Source organism: Galleria mellonella, unplaced genomic scaffold, assembly GCF_026898425.1.
Source record: "Galleria mellonella isolate WM207_F2 unplaced genomic scaffold, CSIRO_AGI_GalMel_v1 utg165, whole genome shotgun sequence".
Classification (NCBI taxonomy): domain Eukaryota; kingdom Metazoa; phylum Arthropoda; class Insecta; order Lepidoptera; family Pyralidae; genus Galleria; species Galleria mellonella.
In genome coordinates this window covers 313998-336133 of record NW_026442009.1, presented here as the reverse complement: position 1 = coordinate 336133, position 22136 = coordinate 313998, and the positions used below count along the sequence as shown (strand labels likewise).

General features: G+C 32.7%; 2 protein-coding genes across 7 annotated transcripts; both read right to left on the bottom strand.

The window, feature by feature from the left end:
- Window positions 1–2000: 2000 nt before the first annotated feature.
- Window positions 2001–14771, bottom strand: LOC113519037 (uncharacterized). Of its 3 annotated transcripts, none has more exons than XM_031911162.2 (22): window positions 13210–14771; window positions 12983–13089; window positions 12514–12622; window positions 12052–12108; window positions 11472–11673; window positions 10174–10274; window positions 9927–10016; window positions 9232–9270; window positions 9111–9158; window positions 8704–8833; window positions 8320–8458; window positions 8101–8227; window positions 7746–7979; window positions 6731–7655; window positions 6444–6614; window positions 6232–6358; window positions 6014–6150; window positions 5337–5360; window positions 4989–5150; window positions 4471–4914; window positions 3933–4189; window positions 2001–3761 (listed from the first exon to the last, which is right to left on the bottom strand). In XM_031911162.2, exons 1-22 carry the CDS (start codon window positions 13218–13220, stop codon window positions 2030–2032), a joined length of 5373 nt encoding a protein of 1790 aa, XP_031767022.2. In that variant the 5' UTR covers window positions 13221–14771; the 3' UTR covers window positions 2001–2029. The 3 variants fall into 3 exon arrangements, with proteins under 3 accessions (XP_031767022.2, XP_031767072.2, XP_031767114.2); XM_031911212.2 differs by having other exon boundaries at window positions 11472–11667; XM_031911254.2 differs by lacking the exon at window positions 9232–9270.
- Window positions 14772–15106: 335 nt separating this feature from the next.
- LOC113518832 (E3 ubiquitin-protein ligase RNF181) lies at window positions 15107–16965 on the bottom strand. Of its 4 annotated transcripts, none has more exons than XM_031911375.2 (4): window positions 16944–16965; window positions 16348–16494; window positions 15759–15933; window positions 15107–15423 (listed from the first exon to the last, which is right to left on the bottom strand). In XM_031911375.2, exons 2-4 carry the CDS (start codon window positions 16479–16481, stop codon window positions 15289–15291), a joined length of 444 nt encoding a protein of 147 aa, XP_031767235.1. In that variant the 5' UTR covers window positions 16482–16494; window positions 16944–16965; the 3' UTR covers window positions 15107–15288. The 4 variants fall into 4 exon arrangements, with proteins under 4 accessions (XP_031767235.1, XP_026759632.1, XP_031767270.1 ...); XM_026903831.3 differs by lacking the exon at window positions 16944–16965 and adding an exon at window positions 16793–16937; XM_031911410.2 differs by lacking the exon at window positions 16944–16965 and adding an exon at window positions 16620–16679.
- Window positions 16966–22136: the final 5171 nt, after the last annotated feature.

Sequence of the window (22136 nt, the reverse complement as noted above, 5' to 3'; positions counted from 1 at the left end):
AATTGTTTTTTAATAGATAATTACCAGAGTCATAACCCCACCTACATAATCGGTATATGCTAGCGGGGTTCTAGTGAGACATGACAGGTAAGAGGAAGTCAGGTCAGCCCATAGTACCGAATTCATCAAAAATTAACCACGATTCTTTCCAGGACGAACCACTTGGAGATCGATCTGATAGGGTATTAGCAATTCATTGCAAGTCCCCATTATTAATAATCTCTTCCACCTAATAACGAAGATAAATTACTACTTGATTAATTCATCACAAGAATGACACCAAATGAAAGTAAACCAATAGCGTGGGTGAAATTAGTTTTCCATAAATATTAGTATAGATAATGAAGACAAAAGTATTAGTAACACATTAATAAATCAATATTTCTTATACCTATACAAATCACCTTATAAATTTCTGAACCTCTCAATGTACGATTAAGAATTATTTATTCTCCAGTAGGTACCACAACCAGATATCAGGTATAGCGACCAGTATATAAATGTAACTCAGGACCGTTTCTAACGACAATCTACGAGAGAGAATTAATGTTCAGTTTATAATTCCAAGCAATTTGTCGATTTTTTAAAGTAACCTAGAATAGCAAAGAAGCTGATGGTTTACTTGCAGTGGCATAACAATAGGGTGACAGAACTGGCAAAATGCCACGAGCCCCCAAACCAAAAGGGCCCCATTTTTTTTTTGCATTGTACCTGAGTATTTTATTTTACGTGAAAAGTATATTTTTTTTTTATTTATTGATAGGGCCCCAACAAAAGAATTTGCCACAGGCCCCAAATGGTATAGTTACGCCACTGACTACTAAACTAAACATAAACAACAGCATCAACGACATCATAGAATACGCTGTGACGCCTATTGCATCCCTCATATACATATGTATATGCTGTTCTTTTTGTAATAAATATTATATAATACATAGTATTTAATTAAAAGAACATGTTGAAATCAGGGGAAAGCATTGTTAGTAATGCTGACTACTATTAGTCCACCTTACCATAGTCCCATTGCTAGCAATATACTCTGTCAGGTCGACCTCCACGTGGTCCATCCTGGAAACTATCATGGTTTTTTTATGGGTGAAAATGGTATGTAATTCCTGATGAATTCATCATGATGGGCTAACTGCCCTGTTTTCATTCTCATCTATTACCCTTCACTGGTGCTCCGCCAGCGTATCCCGTTAGCGCAGACGGGGTTACCATACCATTTTCACCCATTAAAAAAATTACAATGGGCTAACTGACCTACCTTCTCATTCTCACTTATCATCACTCACTGGTGCCCTACCAGCGTATACCGTTAGCGCAAGCGGGGTTACTATTACATTATATTCAATTAAAAAAAACATGTTGGATTCCAAAAGAGCAAACCGTAAGCTTTTGACGATATTTGCCATCGTCGAAATGGTCGTATCAAAAAAAAACTAAATTAAAACAAAATGAGCAACCTATCTAATCATAAGGCGGTTTGGTTAAAAATATAAATCTGTACACCAAAAATAACATCGAAAAAATTTCTAATTTTTTATTCTTGATATTAATTACAATTGCGCGATACGTATTATTTGGAATTTTTTTTTGCAAGAACCAAAAATTAAGAAGTTTAATCCTTAAATTGCTATTTTACGACTATTTTTATCAAAGATACAGCCATTTGAAAAATCGCCGAAAATTTTTTTAGGTTTCTTTCATTTTTCCGCTAGAGTTAGTACGCATATGGCATCTTTCGTGGGAATAAACAAATATACTTTTACATTTATACTATTTGTTAAGATTCAGTACCCGTTTGTAGAATAATATTTTAATTTTAGAGATAGAGGATGTTACATCAGCAGAATCGATGTGAATAACGTAGATTCGAGTCTCCATAAAAATACATTTAAAAATGCCTTTGATAGTAAATTAGGTATCTAGTATAATAGGAAATAAGTGGAATAAATAACACAGACACTTATCTATAACTATTAATGAAACTAAAATTTACATGACCTGAGACAATATTACTTCTTTATTTACCTTTCTCAGTAAGTGAAACATTTACACTAAATAAATGAAATTGTTGGCTGTGTCGCCTTATGTTTAATGTTAATGTAATACAATATATCAGTCTATTGAGACTTTCACATTTTAGCATGTATGAAGCACCTTGGTCTGGTGAAAATATTGGTACCCCATAACTTTGACAATCGAACATAAAATATGATGTATCGCATTTACCAAATGCTAGGTTTTTGGTAGGGCTTGTTAATATTCCAAGAGAATTCTTTTCAAAAAAATAAACCAATGCCTTACTTAAATTAAAACGATCGGGAAAATGATTGTATACGAATCCAAATATTATTTTGTTAAATTTGACTGAAAATGAATAAGGAAACATTTCATCGAACTTAGTATCCAAGTCCATAATAGCAATTTCATAATTAGGATGATTCCCTATTTTATTCAAACATTTTCGATGATACTTATCACCGTTTATAACAATACCATCTAAAAAACTACCAGTCCACGCACTGAGATTGCAGGCTTTAGTCATAACAATTGCAACAACGCTGATGGCCAAATATTGTTTACCTCGATGGTTGTCATCAAATTTTTTATCTAATGGATGTACTGATCCCCAAAGAGAATAAAGGTCTCCAGGGAATTCTATATCCCAGTCCTTCCACATAGTTCTTGGAGTTTTTCTCTCGAATCCTAAATCATTGAAACAATTCATACGAGACCAAGGTATTGACTCTATATTTAACCAATACATTTTTTCATCCACAATGGGACGGACCCTTCGACGTTTTAGATATGGTAAGTTTGGATTGTCATCAGGCTTGAACAATGGACTGAGCCTATAATTCAACGCTGAATGCCGCGGAGCAGGCTTTACAGAAGTCAATTCAAAAGTATAAAATTCAGGACTTTCAACTGAGCTTCCTGAAATCACTTTTCGTATTCTATGTGTTAATGCATCTATAGATCTATATAATGTCCATGTTGCGACGTCACTCGCTTTTTTTGGTTCTACGGGGTTTTCTGTTTTTTTGTTTTGATCATCTTTGGTAGATATTTGCGGTTGTGTTTCTTCGCTTGGAGGAGGATAGGGGTCGAAGAGATGGAAATAACCATCAGTTTGGCATATCGCCATACTGCATTGAAGAAATCTAATAACAACGTAACGCAGTCTTCTTAAAACTGCCTTTAAGTACTGTTCTAGTCTCTTATCCGGATTCTCATTAACAACAGTTATTTTCTTTATATTTATGTTTATGAATTTTCCATCGAGTATAATATTTTTAATCACTCTTTTTTCGCACACATTTAAATTTGTTGCTTTTTCATTTATTTCCAAACCTTTTTCAATACACGTATCAACCATAATATGATCCCATGTTCGGATGGGATGCATCGCAGCCATTAACATTGCTATTAAGCTAACGAAATGGCACGATTTCACATCAGAACTTGGTTTTCTATCTTTCAAAGATGTTGTTCCTTCGATTCTGTATATTCCTTCAACTAGTTGATATCCAATAATTGTCTGACTTTTAGACTCTGCCGATTCTATGAAACTTCTTTTTTCAGAATCTTTTTCCGTCAAGACAATTGATGGCTTCGACTTTGACAAACCAGTAATATAATCATAATCTTCAGGAAGTTTCATACGAAGTTCTGCAAGCAGTCTGCGTACTAAAATTCGACTTAAAATAAACTGTTGATCTTCTGTCCGTCCATCTTTATTGTACAAAATCCTGCAAAACATAACAATAAAAATTAAATATGGCAATGTCAGTCATAACAATATTTCCTAATTTATTCTTATTATTAGTATTCATATTAAAAAGAGGGCGAATAAAAAAAGCAGCTGTGTAATTTTTTTTTTATTTTATTTATATGAAATTTATGTATGGTACAATAAATACCTGCTAACTAGATCATGTAATGTAGAGAATCTCAAAAAACACGCTTTTCCTTTATTCTTTTCATCTCTTATACCCATAGCATTGCAAGAACTGCCGTCATATAAATAGTATAAGCCATTTCTTTTAAAAACTGCGCAGCTATAGTTAGATGTAGTGATCATGCCTCTATCATACTTCAAGAAAAATTTACGAGACAGTGCATCTTCCAGTTGCCATGTCGCCCCCTCGCCTACCACATCAATGTTAGCTTGATAAGCCTAAGGAATAAAGTGCAATACAAATACATTATTTTAATTATTTTTAAATAATACATAATTATGTAAATTTGTTAACGTCATAATTGGCTTCTATTATCTTCATATTAGTTAATAACTAAATTTAATTTCTAAAAACTAATTTGATAAAAGTAATTAATTAATCAATCTTTTTTGTCTAAATATTTGTAATATTATCGCCAATAAATAAATAAATAATCAAAAATTACTGAAAATTAAAAAAAGGAAAATGGTCAACATTCTAACTTACAGGCGTTACGTACCTGATGTCCGATACCAATCTTCGGTATGATATGAATAGGAGCCATTTGAAACTTCTCTAATTTATTTGAATATAACTTTTTAGCTGTATCTACAATAAAATTAACTATTCCACTAGTCCAAGTATTAATAGAATATTTATAAGATGTAACTATAGCCATAATTGCAGCAAATGGCAAAATATCAATAACATTTGCATCTGTAATAGCCGAAGAGCCCCTAACTATCTGTGTCTTATCAGGTAAATCTTTGAAGTTACTTGGCTTCAAGAGTTCTTCAGACGGGGAGCCTTCCAATTGGTCTTCTATTAGAGGAGGTGTCATTTTCTTACGTAACTGTCGTAATTTAAATCTATAATGTGCGTCTTCTGAAAGGAGTATGCGACGATCAACATTAACCGGTTGTATGGTTTGTACTTCATCCTCGGCCATTTGTATAGGTGCAAGCTAAAATAGTATATTTTGTCGTGATTATGCTTATATTATCTTACGTTTTAAATAAAAATAAAAAAAAGACCTACCGGTACTTCAGGTTCGGGCTGTGGTGATGGTGGAGGAGGCGGTAGTGGAGACGGCAACTCCTCAGCTTTCCTACGTGCCTCTTCTTCTGCCTTCTTCCGTTGTTCTTCTTCTTTCTTTCTCTTCATTGTATCTTCGTCTTCTTCCTCACCTACTTCCTCCTCCTGTTGCAAAATAATTAATACATTTATTTTCTATATTACTGTTTAATATTTAGAAAATCAAAATTGATTCGAAACAAGACTGCTATTTTTAAAATAAAATACTAAAATGAATAAATTTGATCCTTACAAGTCTAAAGCTAAAATTCATAATTAATTAAATTAGTATAATTTGAAACTTATACAAACCTCTTCTTCGCCATCTTCAGGAGGCTGAAAGGAAAAAATATATGAAATTCAATCATATCAAATATAATGTATTAATTTAAACTTCTAATTACCTAACTCTCTGAAGAGGAGGGAGTGGAGGAATTGTTAGTAATAGAGATTACCAGTCTCATTTTTAGCAATATACTCTCCGTTAGGTCGATGTTGCCATTCCGTAAAAAAGAAACTCTGAAGATGGTAGGATCAACTCTGCCACATCCCCTTTTTATATGTTCGTCGAAACATAGGCATGTTAATTGTTCCATTAACCATAATGGTGATAAAATAAAAATACCTATGACTTCAACATAGATTACAGTCATAAGATGCTGACGAGTTGTAACCATATAATTAATATCTAGCAATAATCTATGTTGAGATTGTTTAATATGGAAATAATTTGGGAATACATAATAAGCGAGGGACCGCAAAGACGACGTAAATGACAACAGATTGTGACAGAGCATATGTTTCTCTTAAAAATTACCATTTTATGAGTTATTTTATAGAAGAATCTCTACATAAAATTGCAAAAAAAAACTGTATCTAATTTCTTATTGATCTAATTTATGTTGCAGTTTTACAAATAGAATATTTTTTTGCAAAATCCCACAAATAAATATCATAATAATTTTATTAAAAAAAGGGGACAAACTTACTGGTAACTGGGGTGGTGTAGGTGGCGGTGTCGGCTCTGGATCAGGATCAGGTTCAGGCAGTTCATTGGTCTTATCACGGGGCTTTGGCCAAGGGGGCACAACTTGTGTCACCGAAACAGTCGGCGAATCCAGATTTACTATTTAAAATATACTTCTTTAAATTCAATACAATTCTATGAAAAAAAGACTATAACTATAACTTTTAAACTATGTCTCACCAACTTTATCTTGTAATGGTTCTGAACCCATATTTTTATATCGCAACGGTATTAGTGGGAGATAATCTTCCTGTATGCTATCGACCAATGAAATTATATCGCCCATTTGTTCCTCGTCTACTTGCGGCTATTTGACGTAATAATAAATTTTTAAATTCAAAATATCTGAAGATTAAAAACATATAAACCTTATTTACATAAGATGCACTTACTCCACTTTGTTTGTTATCTATATTTATTGTATTGAAATTATTTGCTGGCAAGATGTCGTGAATTATCTCCCCCCCATCTCCTTGAGCTTGACTCAAAGGAAGAACCTTTCGTTTTATCCTTGCGTTCGCACCGGATAGTTGGTCATCGCTGAGAGTACAAACTATTTGCATCTGAAAACGATTCACGAATAAGTAAACACATTCTGTTTTTGTAATTTAAATATCATAATACTCATACAAGCAGACAAATGAACGGATAATGCCGAACGAAGCTTGTTAAAGCTAACCTTAGGTTCTTTCTTTTTTAGTTTTAATACTTTAAAAGCATGAATATGAAACTGTGTCGTTACTGGTAAGTAATCCCAATTTTTTGTAAAAGCAGAAGCCATAGTCTCAGGATTTAAAAGCATTAAACAACAAGCCTTGCCAGTTTTGAAAGAGCGTAAACCATCGTTAGTGCGTGGATATGGATCAAATAAATAGAACATGTCTTTTTGTCTCCAAATCGCAAGTGAGTAATTATTAAATTGTAATATTCCACTATTGTCCTCGCGACTAAAAAATTCTTCGAGACCTGTTTTGATATTAAGTAAGCATTCTTTTGTCGTAAAAAGCTGACCTTTAACTCTTTCTCTGTAAATAATTATCTCACATGCATAGGGCCCGACTATTATTTCATTGGGTATATTATCAATTGTTAAATCTATCATTACTTTGGGATGTGAACATTCTGCAAAAAGTATATTCCCCAAGCGCAGTATTTTATCTAAAGTCTTAGAAAACCATGTATTAGGAGGTGATATTTTCGCATATGTTATTGCTACTATAGCTACCGTCAGCGCCTGTCGAAATTTTGCATCTTCGAAACATTTATCACCTAAATGCATGTTAGCATTAACAATAGCAGAATTTTCATTTAATATTCGATATCCTATCATAGCTTTCTCAGCCTGAGTAAGTTCTCTATCTGATTCAAAATCTTCATCACATTTCTCATCTACCATTTTCAACACTTTTACCGGAGCTAATACAAACTTTTGATCCTCCAACACACTGCGAGCTAAAAGAATCTCTGCGACTGATACTAAATCTTTTACGTTAATGAGAGCGGAACAACCATTTGTGAAATTGGAATACGCCCTTGAATCTCTTCCAGCTGGATCGAATACGTAGTAACAAATCCTGTCTTTCCAAATCACAACTTTTAAAACTCTGCAATTAATATGAAATTAAAAAAAAAATACGAAATAGGGTGCTCTTGTAAATTGCTTGTATCTATATCAAAATAAATACATTAAATACCTTGTTAATAGAATTCCTGCTCGATTGCCTTTGAAAAAAGCTTTTAATCCTCTACATAGATTATAAACTGTAGGATCCAAGGACATAGCGTAACCAACGATATCAGGCTCGCCTAATAAAACTTGCATTCTTTTTCCATTCAATATCAATGTTTGTTTTTTGCCAAAAGGCAAGACTTCACAGATTCCTTGAACTGCTGAATGATCATGTACCTTTTCTAAACATTGTAAATACCTATAAAGTAATCTCATATGAGCATTTGAATGAACTAATAATTCTTAGTATTGTGATATATAAAAATAACAAAACATTATTTTTCATAAATATAAGTACAACAATTCAAGATATAACAGACCATTGATCTCCTGCATCAACAAGACTGTCAACAAGCTTCATAGTCCACTGCTTAGGATGATAGTGAAATGCTAAACAATAAGCCATCACGCTAATTGTAAGAGCTTGTCTACCCTTCGAACGCCCACCTAAAAATAAAATTTTAATGTCTAGATATTTGTCCGCGAAATTTCACAGATGAAGTGACAAATATCTATTATTTAGAATTAAGATTACTTACTAAATTTGGCATCATACATATTAAATGATCCCGTTAATATGCCATAATGTATTTCAGGTTTCCTTTCTTTCGTACATGGCAATACAGTTAAAGAATGTGTTTGCAAGATTCCTCTTTTCAAATTAGCTGGTATTCTAACCTATAACAGATAAAAATCCCCTATATTAACAATCCCAAATTAATTACAAAGACATTAAGACAATACAGAAATAACAATTAGTGGCGGTTGCAGTCTATACATTATGCAATTTCATATTGCCGTTACTGCTCGAATCTCTGACTCTCTCTCTAGATGTATTTGAAAATTTATATAAGTCTAATGTAATTTCTATATCAGTAATATTCACACGTCGAATGATCTGTCATCAAATATGATCAACTTACATGTTCTGGTTTTGGTATCTCATCAAGACCACAGATAGAATCGTCATCTCTAATGTGTTTTTGTGTACTAGCTCGAGGTTTACCATCAATGGGTTCTCCTATGGTCGTATATGGGACATCGAAACGTGATCTGGTTAGTAATACACTTACTATTAATACTGAGATTACTATATCAAATTTAAGTAGATACGTACTAGATGTAATAGACGACTGTCTGATTTATCATACATGAGATAGAATTGTAATTTAACTTGACAGCTCATATAGTTACAATATTTTTTATTAAATTTTTTTAGAAATTTCAAAGAATGTTAGAAGGAAATTTATTTCACGGCATTTAAATTTAATTGAAAGCCAAAGATGTTACTGTAAAAGCCAAAAAATTATTGACTTCCTATTATTTTTACCTTTTAATTTTTCGAGTCATTTGCCTTTTTCTCATTGCTGCGTACTTTCTGTAAATTAAATTAAATTATTATTTTATTAATTTTTTAGTCCGATACCAATTAGAGGACAATATTTGAATACCTGCATTTTTTCCTCGTACATGTTTTTCTATAACATATTCTGTAAACATATAACAAATTAGGTACTTAAGTATTTAATTACATAACTCTGAATAAAATTAATACTTATTTCTTAGCCGTATGGTTCCGTGGTTAGGGATACCCCTTAGTTTCCCGTGGGTATTGTTAAAGGAAAGGTAAATTGAAAAAAAGATGGGTAGCAGCTTCCCTCTTAAAATATCAGTAAAGCTTTACTACGGTTGCCAACCCGTCTGCCAACTACTGGCAAAACCTTTCAATCCTTCCAATTCCAATTTTTATTTTCAGCCGATCGGCTCATAAGTAAAGAAAAAAGCTTACTCTTTATGACAAGGTTTTCTTTTCTGCTGAGGTCTGTAATTACAAGCATCTATTTATTGTTTATTATTATGTATACTTGGATTGATGAATGTGGAAGAAGCGAAAGAGGTTTGTTTGTATCGAAGCATTTGGTATTCCATTGTTTTACTAAACTCTTTTATTAAATACGAATATCTGTAATGATGGATGAATGGACGGATGGATGTTCGTTACTTTTTCACGCAAAAATGACTGAAGGAATTTGAAATTGGAAAAAATTTGAAATAGCACTAGGATACTTTATATACTAATTCACGTGGGTGAAGCCCTGGAATACAGCTACTAGTAGGTAAATATGTAAAATATTATCATAAAAACCTCGGCTTTCTAGAACCCGGAGTATGCACGACGTCAGGAACAAACTCTTTATCTCTATTGATAATTATTCCGCTATGGGGCTTAAACAATCTGAAATATTCATAAACTTAAAAACAAAACTTAATGATAATGTAAACAAACAATTGATTGAGACAGTCATGTAGTCAATAGTAGTAGACACCGAATGGTCGACTAAATTACACGTAAGTGAAACCGGTAATTATTACATTAAAATAAAAAATCTTACTCGTAAGCAGATTTTGGCGGAATTGGAGGTTTGATTTCTCCAGGTACAACTATTGTGCGTTGAGCTGGGATTACCTCACCACTGGTTTTCGGACTTGCCACCTGTAGAAATTACTTATAAGTACCTAAGTACTATATATACCTAGTTTTTTTTATAGGGGATAATGAAATAGTAACCCCACTCGCGTTATCGGTATACACCGGCGGGGTACCAGTGAAGGATGATAGATGAGGATGAAACAGGTCAGTTAGCCCATCGTGACGAATTCAACGAGAATTTTTCACGATGGTTTCCAGGGGGAACCACGCAAAGGTTGACCTGATAGGGCATATTACTAGCAATGGGGCTGTCAAACTCCATTGCTAACAATCCCTTCCCCTCATATATACCTAGTTAGAGTCATACGTTCAAGAATATCTAAACTGGTTTCAATGTATTTTTAGTAGACTTCAAACAAAAGATGAATAATTGAAAAATCAGTGTACTTTTTTAAATGCCTTCAGAAGGCAAACAAGCTTACGGCTCAACTGATAGAAAGTGGTAGGTAATCATCATCCATAGACAATATGAACAGCGCCATGAATATCACAGAAAACACTGTGACACATATGGTACTCCTGTTTTAGTTACCTGACAGCCGCATCATGTTATAACATGCAGAGTTTAATATAACTATTACCAACTTTAAAAAAAAGGAGGAACTTCTAAGGCTACAGGAAACTACAAATGTCATTTTTCGATATCTTGCTTGCATGGTTATTGTGTCGATTTGAAGGGTGGAACATGCCATTAATTTTAGAGGGCCTAACCTTAGTCCATAAGACTTATAAAGCGTGGGGATGAAAATGGAATAATAATATTGTTTGCTCTATTTTTTTTTTGTTTTGTTTAATTTGATACACTGGAGTGCTGCCAGTATGAGATGATAGATAAGAATGAAATCAGGTAAATCGGTATATCGTGATAAATTGACTAAGGTTTAACTACGATATATTCGAAGGGAGGCGTGATATCTGGCACCGCCGATTCGCACTTGTACTGCTTAGTTTGCTCCCACTTATCAGGCTATTTCTTTGGCCAGATTTTGATATTTTAAATAACAAATCCGATAGATTTTTGAAATGGTTAAAATTTTTAAGTTTGTAACATAAACCTATGGCTCACTACATGTTTTGGGAAATTTGAAGTGAGCAAATTATTCTTAAATAAATAGATAATTTCCCATTACTAACAATCTTTTCCCCCAACGTATGAGAGATATCGGGAATGTCATAGTATAACCTATGATGATAACTTACATTTAATATAGATTTGTCCGACGCCGTATGTTTTATAACTGGAACTGGAGTAGGTAGCAATATATCTCCTGGTAAAAGGTCAAAGTATCGAACTTTTTTCTTGAATTTCTCTCTTTTCTTGCCTGTTCTCAATATACTGCTTGTGGTTTCCTCTTCTTCTGACGTAGATTCAAACTCAAATTCACCAAAGTTACGTCTACAACTACGTATTATAGTTAATTTCCCATTGCTTCATTATATTAGGAAGTTTATTTCGTAATTCCTTATTTAATTAATATCTTAATATATTAAATACAGGCCGGGTTATCAATACATTAATATTTACTGAATGATTAAAAAAAATAATTGAAATTAAAGTTATTTACAATAACAACTACAGTCCATTTATACTTTAAGCAGTTCATTGTTTAATTTATGAAAATATACTGAAAAACTTAACCACACTGTTGTTATGTTACTAACACTATGCCTCTACTTACAGTGATATCCCTTCAATCATATAGAATAGTCTACAGAGAATCAATCTTTCCATTTTTTTGAAATTACAAAATGGTGCAGGGATACGTTTACAGATACTAACCCGGCCTTTCTATCTGGTCTTGGTGGCTCTGCATCGCAATGTCCAATATATCTCAATCTAAAAGGAAATTATAAGCTTTCAATTGCTATAATGGTACATTATTTTGTTTAATTCGATTTTAAATCGAGAACAAATACGTAATATAAATCATTAGAAGGTAAATTGTCGAGTACATTGCAATGTGACAGTCTTTCTCAAATAAAATCTTAAATTAGCTTTGTTTTCAGAGGAGTTCCAATCTCGCATCTAAGAATGTGGTATGAGTTTTTTGCCAAGGTTTTCCCTAAAAAATAAGACATGATACTCTTCAAAAGTTTCTACATGATAGGCAAAACACATACGATAGCCCTGGTGTTACAGAAATCTACAGGAAATATAAGTGTGTAACAAATTGTAAGCTCATTTGCCAGCATTGTGGTACGCGTATGAATAAAACATGTTGGTACCTTTAAATTCAATTACCTCGTGTGCATTGATGGAACCATGGGCACGCAAGTATCTTTAAAATGTCGTGGTTTAAATGGTTTGGTTTTAAACTTGGGAGGTCTGGATCTTTTACTTTTTCGCACACCTGTAATGATACATATTAAGAATCTACTAAGTACAATTAAATACGAAGAATATGTTAAATCTGTGAATATGTAAGTATTATTATTAAACTACCTGTGTCTAGACTTTGCCCACGTAGTATGATGATCTTGCTATAGATACCTACCTAAATTTTATACTTTACGTGCCTTACAACTTCTTTCGTTATTAAATGATAATGACAACTAACCCTACGCTATCGGTATAGGTACACTTACAGAGTGCCAAAGAGGGGTAGGTATATATAGATTATATTTAGCAATTATGTATACCTATTTAGCAATATATATCTAATTAACATTTTAATTCGCCAGACCAAAAGAAATAAATAATATTTACGAACTTTCGGCTTCAAATGTGAGAGCTTCAACAATTTCTGCGACATCTTTACAATCTGTAACTTTTGCATGCTTACAAATTTGCTGTAAACCAGTCGGACATTTGCAAGGTCTAAAAACACAAACTTGATGTAATTTCTTATATTTGTATCTAATATTATTATTTTATGTTTACACTTAACACCATTATAAGTACATTAAATTATATTACAGTAGTAATTTTAATACTAACGATTTCCTCATTTTCAAGCATCGATATCAAATTTAAATTTTACTGTGTTTATTATTTATTTTACTTTATATTACAGAAAATTTTTATTATTTGTGTGTTTTGATAATGTTAAAATAATATGTATGGAAAATGTAATGTCAGTTTCATGTTCGAAATTCGAGCGATATAATATAAAACCGGAAAATCGAGGTGGTATCATTCATAGACTTAGTGTAACCTAGACACGAGACGACAACTATAATGTTGCACTTCAAATAGTAGGTATAATGCCTTTTACTCTAATTAATTACCTATATTTGTTATATTTATTATTTGCTGTTATGTTTATTAAAAAATACGACGCTAGTAGAAAGCACCTAAACCTAACAGAACTATTGAAATACTGTGCGGCAGAAATACTGCCACAAAGCACGAACTTCGTGATCTATAGTTCACCACATAGCTTTGTGTTAATCTCTTTGAAGGTAGCAGTTCAATCTCTCATCTTCTTCTTTTTTGCGAGCTATGGCAAAACTTAAACGTTTGCAGTCCAGAACTTGTTCAACTGGACAGCGTTTGCATGATTTAATGGATGAGCAGTATTTAATATATACTATATTCATATAGCAAATAGTATCCAATAAATCCTATAGTAAACAAGCATTGAGAACAAGATAGTAAATGAGCCATAGTTTGTGTCACCATAAATAGAATCCAAGGATGGTGCCACTGACAATCATCGACAATCATCTCTGCTTATTGTCCTTGCTAGGACCGAGGACGGAAAGGTATTATTATTATTAGTAATGGGGTTTAACAGTCCCATTACTAGTAATATACCCTATGAGGTCGACCTACACACAGTTCTCCCTGGAAGCCATTGTGGCTAATTCTTGTGAAATTCTTCATAATGAGCTGACTGCTTTCATCCCCACCTATCATCTTTCACGGAGACCACGCCAATACATAACAATAGCACAGACGAGATTACCATTCCATCATCACCCATTAAAAAAAAATCTGAGACCGAAACCTGTTAGTCGACTTCCATATCAGACATTACAATTGATGTCTAAGTGGAAGACTCTCAGATAGTGGAATAAAAAGATCTAAAAGGGTTACCTTCTCGCAAGATCCACATGTGGCAAGCCATGTGTGATATCTCGCTTTTGCAGACTGAACAGTCTGTAGACGCGACAAAACTATTAAAGCCTGATGCTGATGAAAAGAGGTGAGATAATGTAATTTTAGTTCTTACGTCCAAATTTGCTACAACCCTACGGACATCTGGCGACGCTATTGCAGTCAATAGATACGATAGGTATAGGATTACCGACGTTGTTTTAGACATCCAGTACTGAACCGGTAGGATTTGTTCAAGACTGCAATCTCTAATACTAATCATTAAGTACCTATTGAAAGACTTTCAGGTAAACAGAATGATACCAATAAGACACCATTTTGCCCGATTATCAATAGTAGGTTAAATTAATAATTTATTATCTAATAAAAATATTTTCTACTAGGTATTTACCATTGAGTAGCCCTAAAAAACAGTAATTGCAATTTTTTAAAGAAAACAATAAAGAGTATCTATCTATCTATAAGAGCATTTGAAACAGTAAAAGATTGAGTTATTATTGCACTTAACAAAATATAAAAATAATACTAACAAACAATATTTAATATACATATATACATACATGACTATATACAAACATGCACAATGGGAATTTTATGTACTGTGTATGTCGTTTCCGACAATTGTTTCGACTTCATCCAGAAGTCTTATTTAGGGAGCATACAGTCACAATGTCTCACCTCGCACTTCACACGGTCTGTAGATCGTAGAGCTCGCTAAGATATCGATGCAGGAAGGGGTGGGGGCGAAAACGACAAACATAGTAAGTTCATAAAATTCTAGTGGTAAAAATAATATTTAATACATATTTGGAATGTAAATTACTAGCTAAAAAACATATAAGAATAATCTTAAAATTTTCCCTACATAAACAACATACCACCAAATACATGAAACTGCATATTATAGGTAGTTTTTTTAAATAAAATCCAATACATGAAATTTTAAAAATAAAAACATCAACTAAACATTGAATTATGTAATGTGTCTAAATCTTCTTTTCTTTGCTCTGCTCGCTTCTTTTCTTTCTTGAAGGCTTCATAACCTTCATTATCAGTTGGTAATTCAAACCGACAAAAAGGACACGAATTTGTCTGGAAAATAAAAACAATATTCATACCTGAAACATCTGTCTAAAAAACAAATATTTGGAGGAACAGTTATTTTTTGTGATATCATTAATATATATATATATATATATATATATATATATATATATATATATATATATATATATATATATATATATATATATATATATATATATATATATATATATATATATATATATATATATATATATATAATATATATATGTGCCATTCCACAGTGATATTAATAAATTGATACTGCAATACAGTACACATTTCGATATAAGGTTAAAAGTTTTATGAAATAGATTTTTAATTACAAACAAAAAAATGCTTACCCTTTCTAACCATTTCAAAATACATGTGGAATGGAATAAGTGAAGACATGGCATCTTTTTCGCCTTATCACCAGACTGAAAGTTTTTCAGGCAGATGGGACAACTTGAATCATCATCTTCTATTGTAATCTCTGGCAAATTTTTTACAGTTTCTTTAGAAGCAGGAGGTGGTAGCCTAGTACAAAGTAATATTAAATACAAATATAACAAAGACAAATCAAAACAAATAGTTATTATCATAGTCCATTTTTTTATAAGTACTAAGTAGCATTCAGGAATACTCAGATGCATATTAGTTACATACTTGAGTTAGATTGTTTGCTAAAGCTACTTAGCCAAATCAGTATCCTCATAGTCCCCATGGAAACTATTTTGGTGATTCCTAATAATTTTAACACAATAAGCCAATTGTCTTCAAATCATCCTCAACAATTATCTCTTACTAGTACTCCACAAATATATACACAATGAAATGATGATCTTATATATTTTTAAAGAAAAAATACTTGATTAGCAAAATTGATAAAAGTTGGTAAAAAGACTATAATAGACTGTTTCTTTCTTTCCTAAACCAATAAGAAAAATTTACCTTGGCCATTCTCCTGAAAAGTTGTCCTCATACATTCCAAAATCAATCAGGAATCTAGCCATGTGAAGTAAATGATTTGGTTGCTCTCCATCTGCTAATTCCGTCCATCCCATCTCTTCAAAATAACCAGCCATATTTGATTCTTAGCTAAAAAATAATAAAGAACATTTAGACCAACCATCAACCTAACTCAAGGACTTACAAATATAACAGGACGGAAAATTAAAAAAGCATTAAGTAAGCACATACTAATTGAACTTTTGAGGATATACCTCTACTATATCACTAAAAATTCGTTCCTGACAATAATTTCAATAGAAAAACAGCAAGTAAGGCCTATTTACTTAAATAGTAAATTTTTTATATTACTTTATTTTAAAATTATAAGATATAAAACAACGAATGAAGGTACATTAAAATTAATTTTAATTATGTTTGTAGGTACCTAGTTTTTGTTCACCTCTGTTATTATTTTAATGCCACTAAAAACCTATAATTTTGTTTCTTATTGAACCTTAGTTTGTTAAATAAATAAATAAATATAAAACGAAAAAACCACAAGAAAACAAAACAGACAAATTTTTTTTAATACTTACGAAATGTCAAAATGACAACATGACTAGACATTTTCATAATTGATAATTATTTGACACACGTATCTTATACGTAGACAGAGAATACCACAGGTATTGGGTTCGATTTTGAGATTCCATTTTTTTAAACCTATCTCTAAACATAATATTTTAATTCGACAATTTTATAGATTTACGAAATTTATATCAATTTTGACTTAAATCTATTAGAAACTAAGTATATATTGGTCCTTATAATAAGGCTTTCACAATAACACCAAATCGAAATAAAAATTTTAGAGATAGATTTAGAGATACAGCGCTTCAGAATTAATCACTCTGTTCTTTATCTCTGTGGGTACTATTAAAATCTATTACGGTTTTTTTATGGGTAATAATGGAATAGTAATAGTAATGAGGTCTAGTAGTCCCATTGTTAGCAATATACCACAATATGGTTCCCCCAAGAAACCACCGTGATTAAATCTTGTGGAGTACGTCACGATGGGCTAACTAACCTGCTTTCAGCCTCATCTATCATCTCTCAATGGTACTCCGTCAGCATATACCGATAGCGCAAGCCGGATTTAACATTCCATTCACACTCATTAAAAAAATAATTGTAGTTTATATTATTCGGATGCTAATATAGTAGAAATAAATATATTAGTGATACTATGTAGTATAGGAGTGATATTTCGTCAGCTGTGCTGCTATGATTTCTGTTTAACTTGCCAATTTTGTCTAATATTTCTTCTGTAACAATAATTTGTAAATGTACAGTTACTGATTAAAGTAATTTTCAAAAACTATCAAGTCAATGTCTAACAACGGAAACATTTTAATTATAAATTTTTATTATTAGGCATTCAACTTAAAATAACAAACTGACACCACTATTATAGGCATCAACAGCACCATGGACATCATAGAATATACTGTGACGTGCCCTGTATATGTTGAAGTTCTTAGAGACTAAGGTGTATTGCCTCCGATTAATTACCCTGTCATTTCACTGTTATTTCCCTCATCCATAAACATCTACTTCAGCTATGAATATGTAGGTAAAGATATAATATATACCGGTATAATGTTTATTCAAATTATAAAACAAATCCCAAAAATTGATCAAACTTGTTATAATTTGTAACACAAATTATTATTGCTTCACATAACATTGCCGACTTCTTATTATTAATGCTACGGTTCCCACAACATAATAATGATAAAATATAAAAAGAAAATGCTGCTATTAAAATTAAACATAATATTTTGTAGATATTTTACTGTCTAAGGTTTTGTGTTTTGTTTTAAATTAAATGATCGTCGAAAAAATTTTATAATAGATCTACTATTTATCCGTGTTGATGTTTTCAATTATATTATATTAAACAAAATGTTATTTTTAAGTAAATTTTATTTATGTAACTTAGAATGGTAAACAAGCTGACGGCCCACCTGATGGAAAATGGGGCTTATTAATTATAGATCATTAAATTTAATACAGCAGTTGAATTTTATTTTCATACTAGCTGAATCATTTATGATCACGTGATATCGTTAATAATGTTATAAATGTGAAAGTAAGTTTATTTATTTATTATCTCTTAGTACACCATTGCCATGGAATAAAGCATAAGTACGCATAGTATTTACGAGTATTTAGAATGAAGGGCATTACTACTTAAGGATTACTTTTGACCCCGATCGATCAATTTTATTCCTGTACCACTACAAAACTAGCAATTAAAAACTACCCTCTTATTCACAAAAACTAAAACGTCCTACTAACCTATTTTAGCTATTTTTTTTAATTATCACCTATAATGAAATAGTAACCCCACCCGCGCTATCGGTATACACCGGCGGGGCACCAGTGAAGGATGATAGGTGAGAATGAAGTAGGTCAGTTAGCCCATCGTGACGAATTCAAAAAGAATTGTTTCCAGGGGGAACCACGTGGAGATCGACCTGATAGGGCAAATTGCAAGCAATGGGGCTATTAAACCCCATTGCTAACAATCCCTTTATTATTTTAGCTATTGAAGTGTTTTGACACTTTATTACAAATTGAGAATTTAGCCAAACAGAAAAGGACAAAACACTGCAGTAACTAAAATAGATTTATGAGGGGTTTTCATGGTAATACAATATAAGATATCTATGCTATTCTACGTATTAATCTGGGATTGTATTACTTCTCAAAAATAAAAATAATATAAAGCACCATTAGCGATATTTTATCATCAATTTTTAGATTTTGTACAACTTGAGAAACAATCTGATAGCCCACCAAATAAAAAGTAATAACTATCGCCTATAAACATGGCCAGCCCATGGTACACTTTATATGTTGCAATTCCTGAAAATAAAGGTATTATTCATACTCTACTGTAATAAGCAAGCAAGCAAGGATGACTGCTCTTACCCTCTCACCATATACAGGGGGGAAAGAGATTTTTAGTAATGGAGACTGAGAATCCCATTGCTAGCAATATACCCAACCAGGTCGACCTCCTCGCGGTTACTCCTGGAAACTATCATGGTTAATTCTTGATGAATTCATCAACTGAATGACTGATGAGCTAACTGGCCTGTTTTCATTCTCATCGATCACCCTTCACTGGTTCTCCGCCAGCGTATCCCGTTAGCGCAGGCGGGGTTACCATACCATTTTCACTTATCAAAAAAAACCCCTCTCACCATACTAGTACTTACACGTAGCTTGTAAATATTTACTACATTTATATACAGACTTTTACTTTAACAAATCAAGTAATATAAATAGCTTTGAGTTTGGGGGCCTGGTGATTTGTAAGACGGGTTATCCTAGCACCGACACCAGACTCTCACAAAGATTGTTTTTAATTGTAACCAATGTAGTTATAAGTTTTACTTAAAAACTGCATTGCGGCAATAATACAAATGGGATACAGAGTGGTAGGTATACATATTTCTTATATATTAAAAAAAATTGCTCTCATTATTTTCTTTAAATTTTTTTTTTTATTTGCATTGTACTTTACACATTTTATGTAAGTAATACGTAATTATTGTGAATCAAACTGTCCATGAACAAATAACTAAGTATCTACTACTTAACCATGTACCTAATTTCATTGTTTGGTGCTAAATAAATTGACCATGCTGCGGCATACAGTTCCGCTCATAGACTTAATACAACGTACTTTCCGCTAGATTTCCTATACTTCTGAGAAATAAAACTCGCAACATTGTTTTAAAATAGACACGAGTTATAAAATAAGTACGTGAATGTAACCAAAATCTAACTAGACCTACTGTCCCATCAGCCTAAATTCCTAGTAAAGATTTTTTTTATGAGTAATGTTTGAATAGTAACCCCGCCTACGCTATCGGTATATGCTAGCAGGACACCAGTGAGTGATAACAGGTAAAAATGTAGATCAATTGGCCCCCCGAAATTCTTCGGGAAGTAACCACGATGGTTTCCAAGAGAGACCGCGAAGTCAACCTGATAGAGTATATTACTTCCATTTTTGATTACGTGTTCCGTTTTGGGTACCTAGATACAAGAGTAAGTATGTTTGTATCTCTGTAATGTAAACTGAATGCCGTGTGGTTCTGATATAGAATAGATCATTCCTTCCTTTCCCGTGGGTGTCGTAAGAGGTGAATAAGGGAGAACGAGGGATGGGCAGCAGTGTCCCTCTTAAAACATCTTTAAAGCTTAACTGCTTGCCAATCCGTCTACCAAGCGTGGCAACTACTAGCAAAACCCCCTAAGGTGGAGGCTTATTTTCAGCAATAGTCAGTTAAAGGCTGACATGATGATGGTAATGAATGTAAACTAAAAGATTTTTACTGATTTTTTTCCTGGTGTTGTTGTGTGTCCAATATTATTAATCAGTGTAAAATATCTACCTTTAATAGGTATTGCACCTATCTTATCTTATGGTTAATTAATTTCTGCATGTTATGTTTATACTTGTACTTACCTTACTATTTGTAGTTAAGAACAGTAATTATGACAGTTATATATTTATTTAAAATATTATTTTTTATATACTAAAATGTGTGTTACTTATCGTATGATAAAATAAGTAAAATGTGTATATACCTATGCTTATTTTCAAGTTCCCGGTCAAGTCAACCGTCCTACATAAAACAAGTTTACAAATAGTGACTCCGTAACCGTGCGATAAGATAAGCGCCAGCATAAGTGTATGATAATGGATATTAAATTACCGAATTCGGTTTTATCTAAGCACCTAATAATAATATAGCTGAGAAGCAAGATTGAAACATCTTCCAAAAAAGAGTTTCTCAATCAGTTTGAATTATATTTTTTGTGGACATGTTACTAGACAATACTGAACTAATATCAAAAGACTAATTTTAACTTCTTACATCCTGTACTGTTTCATTTGCTGTTGGATACTCCGTCGACTGAAGCTGTTCGCCCTATACCGACACAGATTTGTACCGTCACCACAACAACAAGATGGAAGTCCGATTGATATGGTGATATTGCTTTTGTCGCCTCCTTAGATTGGTGCTCTGCACCGGGGCGTGCCATGTTGGCGACAGACCTCTTTTTATATAATTTACCTTTTTAGCATTATATTTTTATATTATGAATATGTCTTTTTGATACTTATTTTGTTTTTCTTTTTGATTGACATATTATTGTTGTTATATTGTATGAAGTGTGATTGTCATAAGAAATTATACTGGTAAGCCTCTCTTAATATTATTTATTATTGCCGCTGCCCTCCTCTCCTACGTTTTCATTGGTCCTTCTCCCGGTAAAATTATAAGATATATATTTTAAAAAAAATTCGAAATTATAAACATTTTTTCAAATGGTTCTCACAAGAGGTATGGCAGCGGCACAAAGCGCCCTAGCGGATTTATTCGTTCCTCCCTCAGAGGTATCCGCCGGTGTTTCTCATAATATTAATATTCCTAGTTCGCGTCATAGTCCACATCGCTCATCGACCTCTATTCAAACGCAACGACTTGCCGCGAAAGCATTACATGCACGTCGCTTAGCCGAATTAGAGGCCAATCTTGACCGCGCCGCAACTGAGCGGGAACGCGCTGCAGTTGAGCGGGGAACGCGCTGCAGCTGAGCGGGAACGCGCTGCAGCTCAGCGGGAGCGTATTGTAGCGACTCTAGAACTAGAGGCTGAATTAGCGGCTATTGATGAGGCCGCCAGTATATACTCACAATCG